At 45.8% G+C, this 20,119-nt stretch overlaps 1 protein-coding gene across 1 annotated transcript in view; it reads left to right on the top strand.

Moving 5' to 3' along the window:
- The window catches only part of ASPDH (aspartate dehydrogenase domain containing), a 186,658-nt gene that overhangs the window by 87,485 nt on the left and 79,054 nt on the right, over positions 1–20,119 (top strand). The window contains exons 3-4 of the mRNA XM_086930103.1: positions 14,868–15,012; positions 15,149–15,233. Of these exons, the coding sequence (XP_086786229.1) occupies positions 14,868–15,012; positions 15,149–15,233 (230 nt within the window). The remainder of the gene's footprint in view (positions 1–14,867; positions 15,013–15,148; positions 15,234–20,119) is intronic.

The following is a 20,119-nucleotide window of genomic DNA, read 5'->3' as shown; positions in this document are numbered from 1 at the left end:
TTGTTTACTCTTGTTTACTCACTCGCCAGTGCTAGAGACCTACAGACGATTAGTCCGTAATAACGATGGCTAGTACGGTTCAAAAAAGGTCCTCCAAGCACACTATGTGTACACCCCCAGACTTCTCTCGAATTAGCAAAACAAAGGGAATCCCGCCCTCTCTTCGTGATAACCCAACAGCAATAGACAGAATGATGCGTAAAGCGATAGGGGAAGTGGCAAACGAGATTGAGCGAACAGAGAGACGCCGCTCACTAACCCCCAGATAGACTTAACAGCTTCGCAACAGGATGGGGACATAGAAGTTCCAGCAACCCCACCACACATTTCACTAGACTCTGAGATAACTGACATTCCCTGTGCACAAGGGGGGACTTCATTTGCAAAGGAGACATCCACAAGGAGGGAGACACCACAAACAGGGGGAAACATCCTTTACAACGCAACTTTTACAACGCACTACCATTACGACGCAACTTTTACAACGCAAGTCATCACAACAAATTGCGCTGGAGGGTGCTCTAGGACAGGGAATAGTTTAATTACTATCCAACACCTCCCCTACCATCCACAGGGACTGGAGTTGGAATAGTAAATTAAACTATTCAATATCCAGCGCCCCCCAACGCAAGTCGTTGTAACGACTTGTGTTGTAAAAGTCCTGTCGTAAAGGCATGCGTTGTAAAAGCATGCGTTGTAATGACATACATCCCAAACAGGCAAGTCAAATAATTTATATAGCGCGCTACATACCCAGAGGGTCTCAAGGCGCTAGAGGAAGGGTGGGGAATTACTTATCGAATATCCAGGTTTTAAGTTGCTTTCTGAATGCTGGGTGGTTCTGAGTGAGGCGAAGGTGAATGGGAAGTGAGTTCCAGGTTTTATCTGCCAGGTAGGAGAAGGATCTTCCTCCGATGGTGGTTTTGTTGATGCGAGGTACGGCAGCAAGGGCTTGGTTGGAGGAGTGTAGTTGACGGGAGGGGGTGTAGAAGGAAAGTCGTGTGTTGAGGCATTCGGGTCCAAGTTCGTAGAGTGCTTTGTGTGCGTGGGTTAGGAGGCGGAATGTTATCCTCTTATTGACGGGGACCCAGTGGAGGTTTTTCAGGTGACTCGAAATGTGGTCATTACGCGGGATGTCTAGTATGAGTCTGGCTGATGCGTTCTGGATGCGTTGGAGTTTTTTCTGTAGTTTTGCGGTGGTACCGGCGTATAGGGTGTTACCGTAGTCCAGGCGGCTCGTGACCAGTGCGTGGGTGACCGTTTTTCTGGTTTCGGTGGGGAGCCAGCAAAATGTTTTTTTGAGCATGCGAAGAATGTTGAAACAAGATGATGTAACGGCGTTGACTTGTCTGTTCATCGAGAGTGCGGAGTCCAGGATGACGCCCAGGTTCCGTGCGTGGTCCGTCGGGATGGGTGCTTTTCCAAGGGCCTCTGGCCACCAGGAGTCATCCCAGGTGGTGGGGGAGGTACCTAAGATAAGGACTTCTGTTTTGTCTGAGTTCAGTTTCAGACGGCTGTGCTTCATCCACTCGGCTACTTCTTTCATTCCTTCATGTAGGTTGGTTTTGGCGGTGTTCGGGTCTTTGGTGAGTGAGATGATCAGTTGAGTGTCATCAGCGTAGGAGATGACGTTGAGGTTGTGTTGGCGTGCGATGGTCGCGAGGGGGCTCATGTATACGTTGAAGAGGGTGGGGCTGAGTGAAGATCCTTGTGGCACTCCGCAAATGACTTCAGTGGCCTCCGACTTGAATGGTGGAAGGCGGACTCTCTGAGTTCTTCCGGTAAGGAAGGAGGTGATCCATTCCAGTGCTTTTCCTTGGATTCCGATGTTTCTGAGGCGTTGTAGGAGGGTGCTATGACAGACTGTGTCGAAGGCTGCGGAGAGGTCGAGGAGGATGAGGGCGACTGTATCTCCATTGTCCAGAAGAGTTCGAATGTCGTCTGTTGCTGCGATGAGTGCGGTCTCAGTGCTGTGTTTGGCTCGGAAGCCAGACTGTGAGGAGTCGAGGGATTTGTTGGTTTCGAGGAAGGCGGCGAGCTGGTTGTTGACAGCTTTCTCGATGACTTTGGCCGGGAATGGAAGGAGCGAGATGGGGCGGTAATTTTTGAGTTTGGTGGGGTCAGCTGTGGGTTTTTTCAGAAGGGCGCTGAGTTCGGCGTGTTTTCAGCTTTCCGGGAAGGTGGCGGAGTTGAGGGAGCAGTTGATGACGTCTCGGAGGTGTGGTGCTATGATGGAGTCTGCTTGTTGAAGATATGGTGAGGGCATGGGTCTGTAGGGGATCCTGAGTAAATGGAGTTCATCAGGCCGATGGTGTTCTCAGTGGAGATTGGGTTCCATTCATTAAGGATGTTCAAGGGGGGTGAGGGTACGGCAGAAGGTTGGGAGGGTAGGTCTCTGGAGGCAAGGGCACATGGAGGGGGCGAGTCAGACACAAAAGCGCCCCCAATGTGGGTAGCCCAAATTATATCCGACCTACAGAACCATTTAGAGAAACTGATTGCTAACCAAACAAAACTAATTCTCAGTAGGCTGGGCAAGGTAGTAACTTTGATTAAAACAAAGGGGCTTGGTGGCGGCAATAATCCCCCCCCCCATGTAACACCACAGTAGGGGAGTCTATTATCATAAGCCCAGACACGCTACCAACAAGTCACCCCCCAAAAGGACACATCACTACTGCTACATGCCCCTGCCCCCTCTAAGCATACAAATGCCAAGCTCAGCCCAGGTTCCCAAGGGTCACCCCACCATTATTGGGGAGGTTACCCGGGGAGCGGCAAAAGGCACCCATCAAGTCATGGTCCACAGACAATCCTCTCCATTACCTGTGACCCGGTGTCAAGCTGAAAGACCAACCCCCAGGTCACCCACTAATACTCCAGTATGTCTTATTTTACCCCCTGATGCAGCCCCATACGTAATTATTCTAACAGGGGTACCGGAGCTGAGACCAGGCCAGATAGAGCTCTATGACAAGCTCAAAAACAAAACCATGTTCTGGCTAAATAAGTGTAGGCCTTTAGTAGGCAATGAACAGGGGGAAATCTTGATGGTACGCAGGGTGAATTGGGTGGGAAGTAGGCCCAAGGTATCATCATCTTCAGAGGGGAATGATCTTTTTGACGCCATAACCTGAGATAGTGTTGAAAACATACAGGATCTCATTTGTTTGTGAATTAGACTTTTGATTGCCTCATTTCCCATATCAGATACAGGGGTGCTAGCCTCATCTGGGCCTGTGTCAGACATTGTGTGAAGAGCATTAAAGGAGTATATCTTCCTTTTTTAATTTTTTTATGCCAGGTACATAATTTGTCCCCTTTTAAAAAAAAATGTTTTAATAGATATTGAGGATAGGTTAATTAAGGAGAGGAGAGGGTTAATAAGAGTTGGTGGGAGAGAGTACTAAACTGAGTAGGAATGACCCAGGGAGAGAGCACTCAATGGAGTGATTACAAAGCCAAGTAATCGCTAATTTGTTTTAAAAGATCCAGGGACAGCTTAAAAGCGTCTCCGATCACGAAAGAAACAGCTGATCTGCGCGCCGAGCAACTACCTAAGGGCTCGAGCATGATTCAGCTGTGTTTGTTGCTACGACACGCTTGAAGAGTGAGAGAGGGAAGAGAAAAGGAGCCTTGGCAACGCGGCGTTGCTCCATGCGCGTCGCCAAGGGTATTTCCTCTAACGCTGCCCGATTTTTTGAAGAAGAGCTATTTGAGGTGAAATGGGACAGATGTCAGGAGAAGAGAGATCGCGTGTCCCTGTATGTCGGTAGGGGGACAGCAAAAACTAATTTGGCTGCCAGGAGGTATGATAAGTGGACAGAATATTATGAAATAACCGCAAGGTGAGTAGAGCGCCACGCGCGATGCCAGCGCGAGAGATTTGAAGCAAAATAAGCCAAGATAAGCGTTTTAAGGCGCAATTAAAAAGGCAGAACGACATGGGGGAACAAGTGGGCAAGGTCGGGAGCCGGCCTCTATAAATTGGAGGTCGGGTGACCGAGTCAGGGGGGGGAGCAAAACACACAAATGAGACATGATAAATGTACAGCAAGGAGACCAATGTATAGTAAAAACACTATCAAGCGATAAATTAATAAGCAATGGCAAGATAAGATATGAAGGTAAACATGAAGATCAATCAGTAATAGCAATAAAAATAAGGACCTTATCTGCTTGGAGACACATTTAAAAGAGGTGGATTGTTATGTCCTCATGCCTTTTATTTGTTTGCTAATGTTCTATTGTGGAACCTTTGCTTTATGATGTATGCGGCTGCATTAAAATTGATATGCATAATGGTAGCCTCCGGTCTTGTAATGAAATTGCCTCCTTGAAGATTTCGGGGACAAGGCCCTCGGACAGTGACTCGTTCAGAAGAGATAGAGCTGTACTTGGAAGAACGGTGAACATTTCTTTTAAAATGCCAGGAGGGCCGCAAATCCTGGGTGAGCCTGATTTTAATTTAGATAGATGATCCAAAAATGTCTGGTTGCTTATTGTTAGGAATTGTGTGAATTTGCTGTTTTTTTTAGGTGTAATGTGATTAGCGTCAGGGTTTGGTCATGCCGGAATGCTGGCCTTAATTTTTATAATCTTGTCAATGAAGAAAGTATTTGGAGAGTTATATAATGTTTGAGAGGGAGTGGGTTTGATTGTAACTCAGGATTGGACAGCTCATTGACAATTGAGAGAATCTCCTTGGACCTATCGGTTGCAGTCAAGATTTTAGTGGAAAAGTAGGCAGCTTTGGTGGTCAGAATAGCTTTTTTTCTAGGTTTTCATTGTGTCTAAATAGATCCTTTTGTCTTCTGATAGGAAGTTGTGTCTCCACTTCCATTCAAGTTGCTGAAGAGCTAGTTTTCGGGCTTTTAGGTCGAAGGAGAACCATCTCAGAGCTTCATGACGTCGGGCAAGGTCCGTGTTTCCTAAGTGGTGCTTATTTGTTGCTGGCTGCTGATAGTCATGATGTTAAATTTCCTTCCCTATGATTAATAGAAGGGTGATTGGGTGGAACTGAGTTTTACCAGTGTATTGTGGAATAGAGGTTTATCAATTTTGTTCCATTTCCTTGTTGTTCCCCCTTCAAAGGTGGGGGTTTTGGCATTGGTAATGTCATTGATGGTAAATTTAATTAGATAGTGATCACACCGCTGAACAGTCACAATATTGAAAGAAAATATCTGGACAGAATATCAAGTTTTTTATATAGGATGGACAGAATATCGAATCGCAAAAATATAGTGGTGCAGAATATCGAAATTCAGGTAAGAAATACCGATTTTCATAATATCACAGTTAGTAATATCGACAGTCATAATACAGTTGTTAAAAATATAATACATTTTTTTATAGTGTTCTAAGTGTTAGTATATGTGTTAAAGTATGTAATATTTTTGTAATCTGTGTTTGAATTTTTTTAAAGTAATGAATTTTATGTTATTTAATTTTTGAGTAATTTAATTCCGTAGCATATGGTGGGTTTATAAGGGAAGTGGGTGGGAAGTAATTTAATAAATTAAATATTAATTTGTAGGAACTATTAATTATTTTAAATTTAATTGTGCGTTTTAATTCTATAGCTGGTTGTGCGTTTATAGGTGTATAGGGTTGGGAAGTAAGTTAATTGTTAATAAGTAATTATTTATTTTTATTTATTAGTATTGATAATTCATTTATTGTTAATTACATATTAATTGGTAAGTAATTTTGTTATTAATTGGTAATTAGTTTTTATTATTGATTAATTGATATTTATATTGTATTATTTGTTATTTGAAGTGGGTTTCAGGTTTATAGGAGAATAGGGTGGGAAGTAATTTAATTGTAATTAAGTAATTATTGAAAATATGTTTGTGTATTGATAATTAATTTTCTGTTTATTAATTATTAATTGGTAAACATTTTCATTACTTATTAATTTTTGGTATTGAAAATGAATTGGTTGTTAATTAATTATGCATAGGTAATTACTTTTGAATAAATAATATGTATTGGTATTTATAAATAATTAATTATTACATATTTTCTAATTGGTCATTAATGTTAAGTAATTTTTTTATTGGTATTGATATTTTTTTTAAATTTAAATATGAAAACATTACTTTCCCTAGTGTTGCACTCACTAGTTCAAGTTCAAGTTCAGGGATTTGTATAGCGCACTACTCACCCCGAGGGTCTCAAGGCGCTTGAGGAAGGGGGGGTTCAGTTTTTGTCGAATAGCCATGTTTTGAGTTCTTTTCTGAAGGAGATGTGGTTTTGTGTATGGTGGAGGTGAGTAGGGAGTGAGTTCCAGGTCTTGGCTGCAAGGAAGGAGAAGGACCTGCCACCCATGGTGGATTTTCGGATGCGCGGGACTATGGCGAGGGCTTGATTGGACGATCTAAGTTGGCGGGTGGGTGTGTAGAAGGACAGTCGAGTGTTGAGGAGTTCGGGTCCTAGTTTGTAGAGGGCTTTGTGTGCGTGGGTGAGAAGACGGAATGTAATTCTCTTGTTGACGGGAAGCCAGTAGAGGTCTTTTAGGTGTCCGGTGATGTGATCTTGGCGAGGGATGTCCAGTATGAGTCTTGCTGATGCGTTTTGGATGCGTTGCAGTTTCTTCTGTAGTTTTGCTGTGATTCCGGCATATAGTGTGTTACCATAATCCAGTCGGCTCGTGACCAGTGCGTGGGGGACAGTCTTTCTTGTTTCGAGGGGGTTCCAACAGAAGATCTTTTTGAGAATACGAAGTACGTTGAAGCAGGAGGATGAGACTGCGTTGACTTGTCTGGACATCGAGAGAGAGGAGTCTAGTATGAAGCCCAGATTGCGTGCGTGCTCAGTGGGTGTGGGTGCTGTGCCCAGAGCGGAAGGCCACCATGAATCGTCCCAGGCAGAGGGGAATGATCCTAGGATGAGCACCTCCGTTTTGTCTGAGATGAGTTTTAGGCGGCTATGTTTCATCCATTCGGCTACTTCTTTCATGCCTTCGTGAAGATTGGTTTTGGCGGTGTTAGGGTCTTTGGTGAGGGAAAGAATTAACTGGGTGTCATCGGCGTAAGAGATGATGTTGAGGTTGTGTTGACGGAGCAATGGAGGCGAGTGGACTCATGTAAACGTTGAAGAGGATGGAACTGAGTGATGATCCTTGTGGTACTCCACAGATGACTTCAGTGGCATCAGAGTTGAATGGGGGAAGTCAGACTCTTTGAGTTCTCCTCGCGAGGAATGAGATGATCCAGTTCAAGGCTTTTCCTTGTATGCCGATGTTGCTGAGGCGTTGTATAAGGGTGTTGTGGCAGACTGTGTCGAATGCGGCGGAGAGGTCGAGTAGGATGAGGGTCACTGTTTCTCCGTTGTCCAGTAGCGTTTGGATGTCGTCTGTAGCTGCGATGAGGGCGGTTTCGGTGCTGTGTTTGGCTCAGGAGCCAGATTGTGAGGGGTCGAGGGAGTTGTTGGATTCAAGGAAGGCGGCGAGCTGGCTGTTGACGGCTTTCTCAATAACTTTGGCGGGGAAGGGGAGGAGGGATATGGGTTGGTAGTTTTTTAGTTCAGCGGGGTCAGCTGTGGGTTTCTTCAAGAGGGCGCTGAGTTCGGCGTGTTTCCAGCTTTCTGGGAAGGTGGCAGAGTTGAACGAGCAGTTGATGACATCGTGGAGATGGGGTGCGATGATGGAGTCAGCTTTGTTGTAGATGTGGTGGGGGCAGGGGTCGGTTGGCGAGCCAGAGTGGATTGAGTTCATTAGGCGGATGGTGTCTTCGGTGGTGATTGGGTTCCAGGCGCTGAGGTTGTTAGTTGGCGGTGTGGGATCTGAGGAGGGTGGGGAGGGTAGTTCGCAGGGAGTGTTCTCGAAGCTGTTGTGGATGTCTGCAATTTTGTTGTAGAAGAAGGAGGATAGCGCATTGCAGAGGTCTTGGGAGGGAGTGATGTCGTTAGATGCTGCAGCGGGGTTGGTAAATTCTTTGACAATGTTGAAAAGTTCCTTGCTGTTGTGGGCGTTGTTGTCGAGACGATCCTTGAAAGCAGATTTCTTGGTGGATCGAATCAGTTGGTGATGTTTGCGGGTGGCCGCCTTGAGGGTGGCCATGTTGTCGGTAGTTGGGTTTTTTCTCCATGTTTTTTCTTTAGGGTGCGGCATAGCTTCTTGGAATTTTTAAAGTCACCATTGAACCAGGGGGCCTTTTTATTGCCTGAATTGATCTGGTGCTTTTTCAGGGGAGCTAATTCGTCAGCGCTGTGGGTGATCCATTGCTTGAGATTGGTGGCCGCTTGGTTTGGGCCCTATGAGAGGGTGGGAGGGTTTTGGTTGAGTGATGTGAGGAGTTGGTCAGAGGTGATTTTGTTCCAGTTTCTCCGAGGAATAGTTTGTGTGCAGTTGTGGGTCAAGGTGGTTTTGTAGCTGAAGTGAACACAGCTGTGGTCCGTCCAATGGAGAGCTGTGGTGCAGTCGAAGGAAATGTGCTTGCTGGAAGTGAAGATAGGGTCGAGCGTGTGCCCGGCTACGTGGGTGGGTGTGCCCACAAGTTGTTTGAGTCCGAGATTGGCCAGGTTGTCCAAAAGGGAGTTGGTGTTGCTGTCTTGTTTGTTTTCGAGGTGGAAGTTGAGGTCTCCTAATAGAATGTAGTTCTTGGAGGCGAGGGCATGTGGGCTGACGAAGTCAGTGATGTCATCACTGAATTTAGTGCAGGTTCCTGGGGGCCTGTAGATGAGGGTGCCTCTAAGTGTGGTCCTGGGGTCGGTGTGGATCTGGAAGTGGAGATGTTCAGCGGTAGCAAGGTTATCGTCGATGCTGGTCGTGATTTTGATGGTGTTCCTGTGGATGATGGTGATGCCTCCTCCTGTTTGGTTGGTGCGGTCTTTTCGGATGATCTTGTAAGCGTCCGGTATGGCTATAGCGATGTCGGGTGCTGACGATGTGTTCATCCAAGTTTCAGTGAGGAAGGCGATGTCCGGTGATGCAGTGTCGAGTAGGTCCCAGAGTTCAGTGGCGTGTCTGTGGATCGAGCGGGTGTTTAGCAGGATGCACTTCAGGTGGTTAGATTCGGAGCTATGTCTGGAGGAAGTGGATTTGGTGAGGGTCCTGGAGCAGGTGAACTTGCAGGTGCGGCAGGCGAATGGGCCGTGGGTCCGTCCTGGGGTGGCTTTGCAGCATTGTGGTGTGCGTCCAGGGTTGAGGGTGAGGAGAGTTGCGGCATCATATGTGTATCTTGTGGGCTGGGTATTGCGAAGGCCAAGGGGTCTGGCGCTGGGCGCGCACCAGGCGCAGACGGGCGTAGACGGGCTTACCTTTGGCGCACCTTCGGCGCGCATGGGGTGCGTCCGCTGCGCGTGGACGCTGCGCGCAAATGCATCTGTCATAAATGGATAGTGGAGGGGGAGGGGCGAGGGAGGGACAGCTGGGAGACCGAGGGCGGGGTGTAGGTCCGAGCAAGGAGGCACAACAACAAACGTGAAGATGGCTGCTGGCAAAATAACCAAATTGGATTGCGCAGTACTACGCTATGCAAACATGCATTCACAATAAATTAAATAAATTAAGGCACAATGCGGACTCGATTTGTCACTTTCTAGAATCCGGAAGCAACAGACACCAATGAGCGTGCTCGAGTCAAATTAATTAAATTAAATCGATTCTGCAGCGTGGCTAAGTAAGAGCAGCACAGTTTAAAAGTACGAGCAATGCGAGGAGGCAGCAATCACAATAAATGCCAAGCGCTACGATACCACTGCAGTCGGGGTGGGGAGCTGCGTGGGGGAGCGGCCGCCTCTGGAAGGATCAGGACGGTCACAGAGGAGATGGCGGAGGGTCGGGGCAGGAGACTCAGTGCGAGGGAGGGACAGCTGGGAGGCCGAGGGCGGGGTGTAGGTCCGAGCAAGGAGGCACAACAACAAACGTGAAGATGGCTGCTGGCATAATAACCAAATTGGATTGGGCAGTACTACGCTATGCAAACATGCATTCACAATAAATTAAATAAATTAAGGCACAATGCGGACTCGCTGACTGCGCGCTTCAGATTTCTCACTTTCTAGAATCCGGCAGCAACAGACACCAATGAGCATGTTCGAGTCAAATTAATTAAATTAAATCGATTCTGCAGCGCGGCTAAGTAAGAGCAGCACAGTTTAAAAGTATGAGCAATGCGAGGAGGCAGCAATCACAATAAATGCCAAGCGCTACGATACCACTGCAGTTGGGGTGGGGAGCTGCGTGGGGGAGCGGCCGCCTCTGGAAGGATCAGGACGGTCACACTGGAGTGGGAACAGCTGCGGCCGGCAGTGGGAGTACCTGCAGGGCCGTGATGTGGGGAGGGGGAGGGAAAGGGTGGGGTGTAGTAATATATGGATTACGGAGTTTTTACAGATAAGTAAACATTTAAATAAATAAAACGAATTTCGTTGAGTGCACTGCATCCCCAAATGCGATGCAGTGCGCGCAACGAAATTCGTTTTATTTATTTAAATGTTTACTTACCTTTAAAACTCCGTAATCCATACATTACAACCCCCCACCTTGCCCCTCCCCACGTCACCACCTTGCAGGTACTCCCACTGTCAGCCGTGGCTGAGTGGGAATAGTAATTTTTACCCCTCCGCTATCCAACACCTTCCCTACTGTTGCACTCTCTGCAGTGGGAATAGTAATTTTCACCCCTAAGCTATCCAACACTTTCCCTACTGTTGCACTCACTGGAGTGGGAATAGTAATTTTTACCCTCCCGCTATCCAACACTTTCCCTACTGTTGCACTCACTGGACTGGAAATAGTAATTTTTACCCTCCCGCTATCCAACTCTTTCCCTACTGTTGCACTCACTGGACTGGGAATAGTCATTTTTACCCTCCCGCTGTCCAACGCTTTCCCTACTGTTGCACTCCCCGGAGTGGGAATATCAATTTTTACCTTTCCGCTATCCAACGCTTTCCCAACTGTTGCACTCCCCAGAGTGGGAATAGTAATTTTTACCCTCCCGCTATCCAACGCTTTCCCTACTGTTACATTTACTGGAGTAGGAATAGTGATTTTCACTCTTCCGCTATCCAAAGCTTTCCCTACTGTTGCACTCACTGGAGTGGGAATAGCAATTTTTACCCTTCCGCTATCCAACGCTTTCCTTACTGTTTCACTCCCCAGAGTGGGAATATTAATTTTTACCCTCCCGCTATCCAACGCTTTTCCTACTGTTACACTTACTGAAGTAGGAATAGTAATTTTCACTCTTCCGCTATCCAAAGCTTTCCCTACTGTTGCACTCACTGGAGTGGGAATAGTAATTTTTTCCCTCATGCTATCCAACGCTTTCCCGACTGTTGTAATCACTGGAGTGGGAATAGTAAATTTTACCCTCCCCCTATCCTACGCTAAAAATATTGAATACTTTTTATTAATATTAAGTTCATATATATATATGTATATGTATTAAAAATAAAAATGCATGTTTATTTTTTTTACTTACAATAATTATTTATTAATTTTAAGGTTATTTAAGTAGTTTTAAGTATGTTTTAGTTAATTATAATCATTATTTCATTAATTTTATATTACTTTTAAGACATATAAAAAATTCTATATTTTAACAAACTGTATTATTTACAACGATATTTGGATTCAATACATTTGTACTTACCTGTTTGTAGATAGGAATTCGATATTCTGGCATTCTATATCTTTTCCTCAATATTTTGGTAGGTCGATATTTTGCTCCTCGATATTCTGTCAGTAATCCAATCCTACCATGTGCACGGTGAAACCGACATGGCGGACGTGACAAAGTTGGCTGTTCAGACCTGGTCAAGTGTGTGCCATTTAATGTGTGTGACGGAGGACACCTGATTAGTAAGATTTAACCCTGTGAGTAGCTCGGATAGTTTGATGGATTGAGGGCTGCCTAATGTGTCGTTAGACCAGTAGTTGAAATCACTGATCAGCAACATATTTGCATGATTGATTATTAAGTGAGCTATCTCTTTGCCCAAGGATTGTGGGAAGAAAGGCATGCTATCAGGGGCTTATAGAGCAGAACACAGATCGGATTCTAGTTTGACAACAAGGTTATCTACTGACGGTAGATCTAGCTGCGTTAAGGCATTACATTTCCGATCATGGAGTATTATGGCTGCTACTCCTCAGCTCACTTTCCGCTGAGAGCGGTAGTGTCGGAGGATGTAGTAATCCTTGGGTAGTGCTGCCATCATGTCAGGGGAAAAATCCTGAGAAAGCCAGGTTTCTGTTAGCAGAAGGATGTCGGGGTACTTGAACTTTAGTAGGAGAAATATATCCAGCTGATGCTTTACCATGAAGCAGGTGGGATAGCCTACGAGCTCCATTTCCCTCTTGTGAATGGGGGGTCCTGCACTATAGTTAGGCATTGTAGTTCAAGAAAGAACATTCTATTACAATAAGCCCATGTTTGACCAGGCTGGAGCAAGTTGATGGATTTGGTATGAGTTTGTCTGAGTGAAGCTGTTTAAGCTCAGCTGAGGAGTAGGATGTAATTTGGGTAAAATAACTGTTCCATGGCCCCGGACGTCCATGGACGGGCGCAGATGGGCTTGCCTATGGCACGCCCACTACGCACGTCTGCTGCGCTCCCACACTGCAACCGGCATTAAATGGCCTGTAGCTGCCTTGGCTCAACCCCCTCCTCTGTGATTGGGCGCCCGGGTGGGCCTAACACCAGGAAGCATATATATAGATATATATGTATATTCCACATTTTAATTAAAATATTTTTTTATAAATATTGTATTTTTTTAATTGCATTTCATATATGTTTTTCATACATATGTATGTTCATTTATACTTCGAATTAATTGTTAATATTTTTATGTCATCTTTTTTAAAAACATTCTTAAATTATTATTCTCATATTTTAGAGAAACAAATCCATACCTATAAATAGGGACATGGCATGAACAAAGATGGTCTATCGGAATTATAATTGAGCAACACCTCTGACACGTGATATGGAGCACTGTGGGGGAAAGCCTAACCAGACCTATTCGCTCTAAGTGAAAGACATGGAAATGTAAGCTGACGGGAGCCATCCATTGGTCGTGCAACTGTACCACACCTGGAAAAAAGTACAATAATTAATTGAACACTATAATGACCTAAAGACCAATAATGTTAATAATGGCAATATGAATACAATACCTATCTTGACTGTGACAGCAAGAAGAGGGGACCGCTTGAGCTCAGTCAAGAGTACTGTATGAATTTCTTGTTTCTTGTTGATGTACTACTTTAACATTCCCATTGGCCAGTTTGGTTCCTTGCCCTTCAGGGGTAGTGTAATTTGTTCTGTTTTTCTTGACTGCTGCAGTTTGATTAAATCGAGAATAATATGAGCCTCTGCTCTTGAAATAAAATCATGCAGAACAAATGCAGTTGGAGTCCAAATGGCAATACATGATTAGTTGGGCCCTGTCTAGATCATATGTGCAGCTCCAGTGATGCCAGACACTAGGTGGCACGTGAGATGCCACACATGCCAAACTACAGACCCACAGATAAACCACTCGTTTATTGTTTTTGTAGCACTACACCTGATAAGTTGGCCTTTTCATGAAATGAATGCACCAATGGGTGCCCATGGTTCTGCATATCTAATTATTCATCGGACTTTTGTGAGTAAAAAATAGGTATGAGTTCATAGTCTAGAACCTTCATTAAGAGGTCAGTACATGCATGGAATCAGTAATTGTATTACTTCAAATGGTGTTTGTGCTATTACTATAGGCATAGATTTAAATGGAAAATAATGTGGTGCTTGTTTCTACGTAGCTTTGTTAGGTCCCGACACAATACCAGTTAATCTTCAAATCTTCACACATTTTGCGTTATGCTTGTTACTCGAAATTCCCAAAATTACATCACTATGCCACGATGCGTAATTATCGCTGTGGAAGTATGGGAACACTGCGAAGAACCAGAACACCAGCGACAGTTGTTCATGGCACTTGTTATTTTTGCAATTTTTGGTTAGTGCAAAATGTGTTGTTCCATCCAAAATAGAAATGAGAACAAATTCCACACTCATATATAGCACTAACTACTGGGTTTGCATTGTATCCACAATAGGTGCATAACAATGCATACCAGGGGTTGGGCATTTGTCGCTTATGCACTGCAAATACCCTTGTGGCTTACAGGTGCATACTGGGGGTGGGCTCCTGTCATTTTTTGTGTGGGGTCCATATGGAATATAGGCTGAGGAACTCCACTAAAGCAGATGCTGACTGCCCTTGGTGGCCTCAAATATCGATTCCAACTGCTCCTAAAATGCTCTGTATGTGTGATTGCGTCATACTCATGGTTATGCGCAGTGACATCGTTGCACCTTGTCGAAATATCTTTCAACCTTATGCCCCGCACCCAACAGATCATACTATATCCAGCAATCTGATGCACATTGGAACAATTTGTTGCCTGGTTTGGGGTACGCAATGCTATATACATAGAATACAATACAATACAATGCAATGCAATACAATGCAATGCAATACAATGCAATGCAATACAATACAATACAATACAATGCAATACAATGCAGTACAATGCAGTACAATGCAATACAATTCATTTAAGTGGAAAAATGATGTAAAATGTGTGGTACTCTGTGTAATACAGATTTATTATAATGTTCTCAGTGTACCAGAGACTTCTGTTTTTACGGTAGGAGGGGTTAGGGCTTCAAGCTTTTGCCACCTCTCCCCCTCCCCCCCGCCCCCCCCATTGTATGACCCTGTTTTAACTGAGTGGTATGAGTATGTGACTGGCCACTGAGAAGAGGATCTGTGATTTGTCACTCCTAATGGTCATGGAATGGCTTCCTCCCTACGGCTTTGCTCTTAATAAAGACTATTCTTTCTATTTTCTTTAGGTCAATATCTGGTGGACAGACTATTGAACGAGGGCTCCCGGAGTCACCATGAACTGGTGTTTGTTTGGAATCGGGATCTTAAAAAAATGGATGAGAAGGTGCCAGCCCAGCTACAGCTCCATGACCTTAGTGAATTCAGAGAGAGGTAAATGAACACAGGTCTAGGATATAACATGGGGCTTGGAGTTTTGGAACAGGCATCTTTGGTCCTACATGTCTCACTCTCAGACTCCTTATGTTTTCTCTTTCTGCCTTGTCTTTGATTGGTTTCTCCGCTTCAGACAGGCAGATCTCATTGTGGAGGTGGCCCATCCATGCATCACAAGAGAATATGGCGAGAGATTTCTTTCCACGTCTCATTTTATGGTATGTTATTCGTCCTTTTTCTCATCTTTTATTCTTCATTTTCCACTGACCAGTACTATGCTGAAATCAAGTAGAGAGAGCATTACCTTCATTGCCTGCCTTTTACATACTGTGATCCCTATGTATTTTAAGCCTCACGGATTGTGCAACTCCTCCCTCTACACACATTTCACCCAGAACTAAAAATGTCTGTTATTTTCCCTTCTTTACCACATATCATGATGAATAGGCACCTGGACACCTTGTCTGCCACTTGCCTGTGGACTTCAGCTCATGCTTGTTCCAGACTGATTCAGTGACACCTCTGCTGCCCGGGTTTTTCTGCTGGGGTTATCCCACCCCGGTTTTCCCACTCACCCTTCTTCCCACCAACAGAAGCCCATCCCACCCCAGGACCTACGTAATTCAGGCCGTAGTGCAACAGCGCAGTGGGCACAGCCCTGGTGTGCCAAAGGCAAACCCTTCTGTGTCCGTTCATAGCTGGACCATGCCCAGAACCACAACCCCTGGCCCTCCCACTCCTGAAGATACACCATCGCCGAGATATACAACCTTGACCCCAAATGCCCAAACAAACACTGCCACTGCACGACCAACACTCCACGATTGAACCTTTCCCCTGCACTCATTGCCACTTACCCTGCCACAGCACACACACCAGCCCATTGACCAGCCCCACCGTGAATAGTTACACCACAGATACCACGTGAACAAAAACACCAACTCGAAGGCGCCCTTCTCAAAACATCCTCAGTATGCCCCAGACATTGCCACAGCAATCTCCGATGGATATAGAATCACTCACCAGGAGCACACCAGCAAGCCGGGAGGAGGAACAGCCATCATCCACAAAGAGACCATACAGTGCACCGCCACCACCATCGACAACACCACCAACCCCATGGAACATCTCAACTTCACACAGACGACAAGTCAGCCATCAGAGCCACCCTCACATATAAACCTTCAGGCCTGCGTTCCAGCTTGTGCAACACCATTGCAGACTTAATTGAGCCCCTAGCCTTAGACTCCAAGGACTACATCTTCCTCGGAAACCTAAGTTTCCACATCAATGACCCGAACAACAACAACACCACACCTCAGCAGTATGAGCAGGCTCGGAATGACCCAGATCGTCCATGACCCTCCACACACCACAGGACACACACTGGACCCCCTTTTCACCTCCAGCAACCACGTCAAGTACAGCCATGTTACAGAACTCATATGGACCAATCACTCCATCATCCAGTTCAGCATTTCTAGCCCCTGCACTGCCACCCCGAAGACGACAAGCACCCCCAATGGAGGTGGAATAAAATCTCAGAAACAGCTGGACAGACGCCCTACACCTCCAATCCCGCTACCACCACCAACCTAGAACAAGGAGTGAAGAATTTCAATGCCTGGATCATCAATTGCACCAGCAGCATCATCCTTATAAAGAGCAACATCCAGAGAAAAGCCCATAAAAAGGCCTGCTGGTACACCCAAGAACTCAAAACAATGAAACAAGCCAGCAAACAGCTGGAGAGGAGATAGACTACCAGCAAGGACACCTCCAACAGGACAGCCTTCAAGACCTCACACAACCTCTGCCACCACCTGCTTAGGGCAGCAAAGAAGACAGCCCTAGCCACATGCTTCAAAACCAGCAACAACATCAAGGAACTTTTCAACATTGTTAAGGAATTTACCAACCTGGCTGCCAGCGAAAACAACATCACACCCTCCCAGGAGCTGTGTAACAGCCTCGCCAACTTCTTCCATGAGATAACAACCATATACAGAAATTCCGAACCATATCTACGGTCTTCCTCAACAGATACGCCACCACCGCAATCGAAACCAACCACAGATTGATCTCCACCCAGGACACCACCTCCACCATAACAACCATCCACTCAGTAGCTTGCAAAGACCCATGCCCACAACACATCTTCAACCTTGGAAAACAAAGGATCGGCCAGGAACTCACCACCCTCCTCAACACCTCTATCACCACCTCAAAATTTCCAGATCCCTGGAAACACGCCAAAGTGAGCACTACTCAAAAAATCGTCCACCGACACCAACGCACTCACAAATTACTGGAAAATCTCTGCTTCCATTACCAGTGAAGATACTGGAAAAGATCATCAACAAGCAATTCATTACACACCTGGAGCGGAACCAGCTACTTGATGCCTACAAATCCAGATTCAGCAGAAATCACAGCACAAAACCGCCCAGATCGCAGCCTCTGACGACATCTGAACCCTCCTCAACTGAGGAGAAAGAGCAGCTCTGATTCTACTTGAGCTCTCTGCAGCCTTTGACACTATATCTCACCTCACGTTGATTGAAAGGCTCCACCAATTCGACATCCAAGGTGATGCACTCGGGTGGAGCACATCCTTCCTTTCACCTTGAAACTCAAGATCACCTATGGTGTACCCAGGACCCATCTTTCAGCCCTATGCTCTGCAACGCATATATGACCCCGCTGGCTCAGCATCATTTAATGTGCAGGTGACACCCATCTCATCCTTCCTCTCACCTACATTCCCACCACCACCAGAACCAACTTCTACAGATGCATGACGAGTGTTGCCTACTGGATGAAGAACAACTGCCTGCAACTGAACACAGACAAGATGAAAATATTGATGTTCAGCAACAGCAGTAACACATGGAATGACTCCTGATGGCCATAGTGCGCTCACACGTGCCACTCGCTGCGCCCCACTGCATCATTCCCAAGGAAAATGGACAGAGTCATTACTGTGGTTTAACCAAGGGCGTAGCCTTTTAATCACATAGACACAACGCATTGTGGAATGATAAATGACAACCTTCGTCATAGTAAGGCATACATTGTTATGAGCACACCGTTCATAAGATCAGCCAGATCATACATAATTGTTTAAAAAGCCGAGGCAGATGAACAGTTCATCGATTGTGTAAGCAACACATCAGTATCTCAACCTTCCTCTACCAAGGAACATTTCCAAGGGTAATGGCAAGTGCCAGCAGGCCCCTTTACCTTATCCATCGCCCTCACCTTCAACAAAGGGTATACATTTATTAATAACTTCCAGGGCACCGCATCGCGGTCCAACCCTGCCAGGGGATACCTACCACTAGGCAAACTCCCCCAAAAGGTTCAACTTTCGGACATCCCGGGGTAGGGCAGAAAGGTGCAGGACCGCCAGCAGGCCAGCCCCCCTCCTGCCGGCCCAGTGCTCATATTAATAAAAACCCCCTTCCAAGGGGAAAGTCCAGTAAATCAGTCCACATTTTTGGGGTAGCCCCCATTTCTGCTGCCAGAAATTCCGCCACAGGGCGAGTCGGCTACTGTCGAACTCGCCCTCCCCCCGCTACCCCTAATGGGTCCCATTAATACCACTACGATTGTGCTGTTGCCCATAAAGGAGTTGCTGGCTTTATCCGAACTAGGGGCTAATAAGACTCTACACCTGTTGAGTCCCTGGTAGATATACTCTTCTGCGTCCTCTTGCCATCCTCATATCTTACCTACGATTTAGAATCCTACAGATGTGCGTCCCTGCCACTGATTGATATGCTCAGCTTACCTGACCCTAGCGTCCTTCCTTTGCCTGCTGGAAACCTAGCTGCCGACCCAGTCGGGCCGTGTAGTTATGAGAAGGGTGCAGGCTGCGGAATACTGAATACTTATTGAGTGACCTCGCACTCGGGTCTGGAGTCCCATGGACAACAGATCCAGGTGCTACCACTGACTCAGCAAGGGTTGACTCACCACATTTCTTTAGTGCGTCAGCAGCACCTTTCACCTCCCCCCCGAGTCAATTGCTTCCCCCTATGTCCCTAGTGATTCACCCTCCTGGCGTAACAATTACCTTGGACCCCAGCGGAGCTCTGCAAGAAGGAAGCCGAATTCTACTGCAACCTTAGTGTCATCAGCTAGTCCTGACTTTCCTTTATAGAAGGCTTGTGGGCCCGCCTACTTACGACTCTCCACCCTTGGATGCTCCTGCCCGTATCGCGACTAAGGGCGCCCCTCTGCTATGCGCCGGGTGCGCCTTCATCAGACCTAGGACCCTCACATACTCCCTCTGACAACGCCAGAAACCTTCGAATTATCATTGAAAGCAAGCTCACCAAGAAATCACAGATCAATGCGCCTGGATATCTTTTTGGGTGATTAGACACGCTTTGTAAATCCTGCTTGACTGATGATCTCATGACTAATAAAGGAGGAGCCGTGACAAAGTAGTTCCTGTTTGTTATTCTGTACCATTGTTGCCAGATCAAGCCCAGAGTTACGTTTTTTTATTTTATTAATAAATATCAATGTTTTATTGATTAGGCCTGCTCCAGCTGCGTTGTCTTTTAAACACCATGAGTGTTTTCATTGATGGGTGTCTTTTTGTGTTCATCAACTGAGCAATTAGGAGTGCGATCGAAATATTTATCAGTTTCCCTAGCTTAGCGATTAGGAATGAGTTATTCAGGCACCCAGCTGCTCACATCCATTGGCCAGATGTTGGTGTTCATTTCAAAGGCTCTCAAGGTTGTTGCTTAACCTTGCATTTGGTTGCTGGACCACAAAGATCAAGCGGGCTGCGCTTTTTCCATCATTGCTTAGGACTGCTTCCGCAGGCTCCCACGTTTCGGGTGCTAGGCAAAAAGGTCACTGGAGCTATTTAAATGTGACATCCATAATCCTCATTTCATATTTGTAACTGAGTTGAAACATTTTCTGCTTGTCTTACCTTTCATTTCAATGGATCCTCCTAAGAAACACCCTTCCAAGAGGAAGAATTTGGAGTCCTCCTTGGAGGAGGAACTGCCCCAGTTCCCTAACCCTGAACCTCTCCAACCATATATAGATTTATTACAAGACATGATAAATAAAGCAGCTG

This window comes from Lissotriton vulgaris, chromosome 7 (assembly GCF_964263255.1).
Source record: "Lissotriton vulgaris chromosome 7, aLisVul1.2, whole genome shotgun sequence".
NCBI lineage: Eukaryota > Metazoa > Chordata > Amphibia > Caudata > Salamandridae > Lissotriton > Lissotriton vulgaris.
This window is presented reverse-complemented; position numbering and strand designations above follow the sequence as displayed.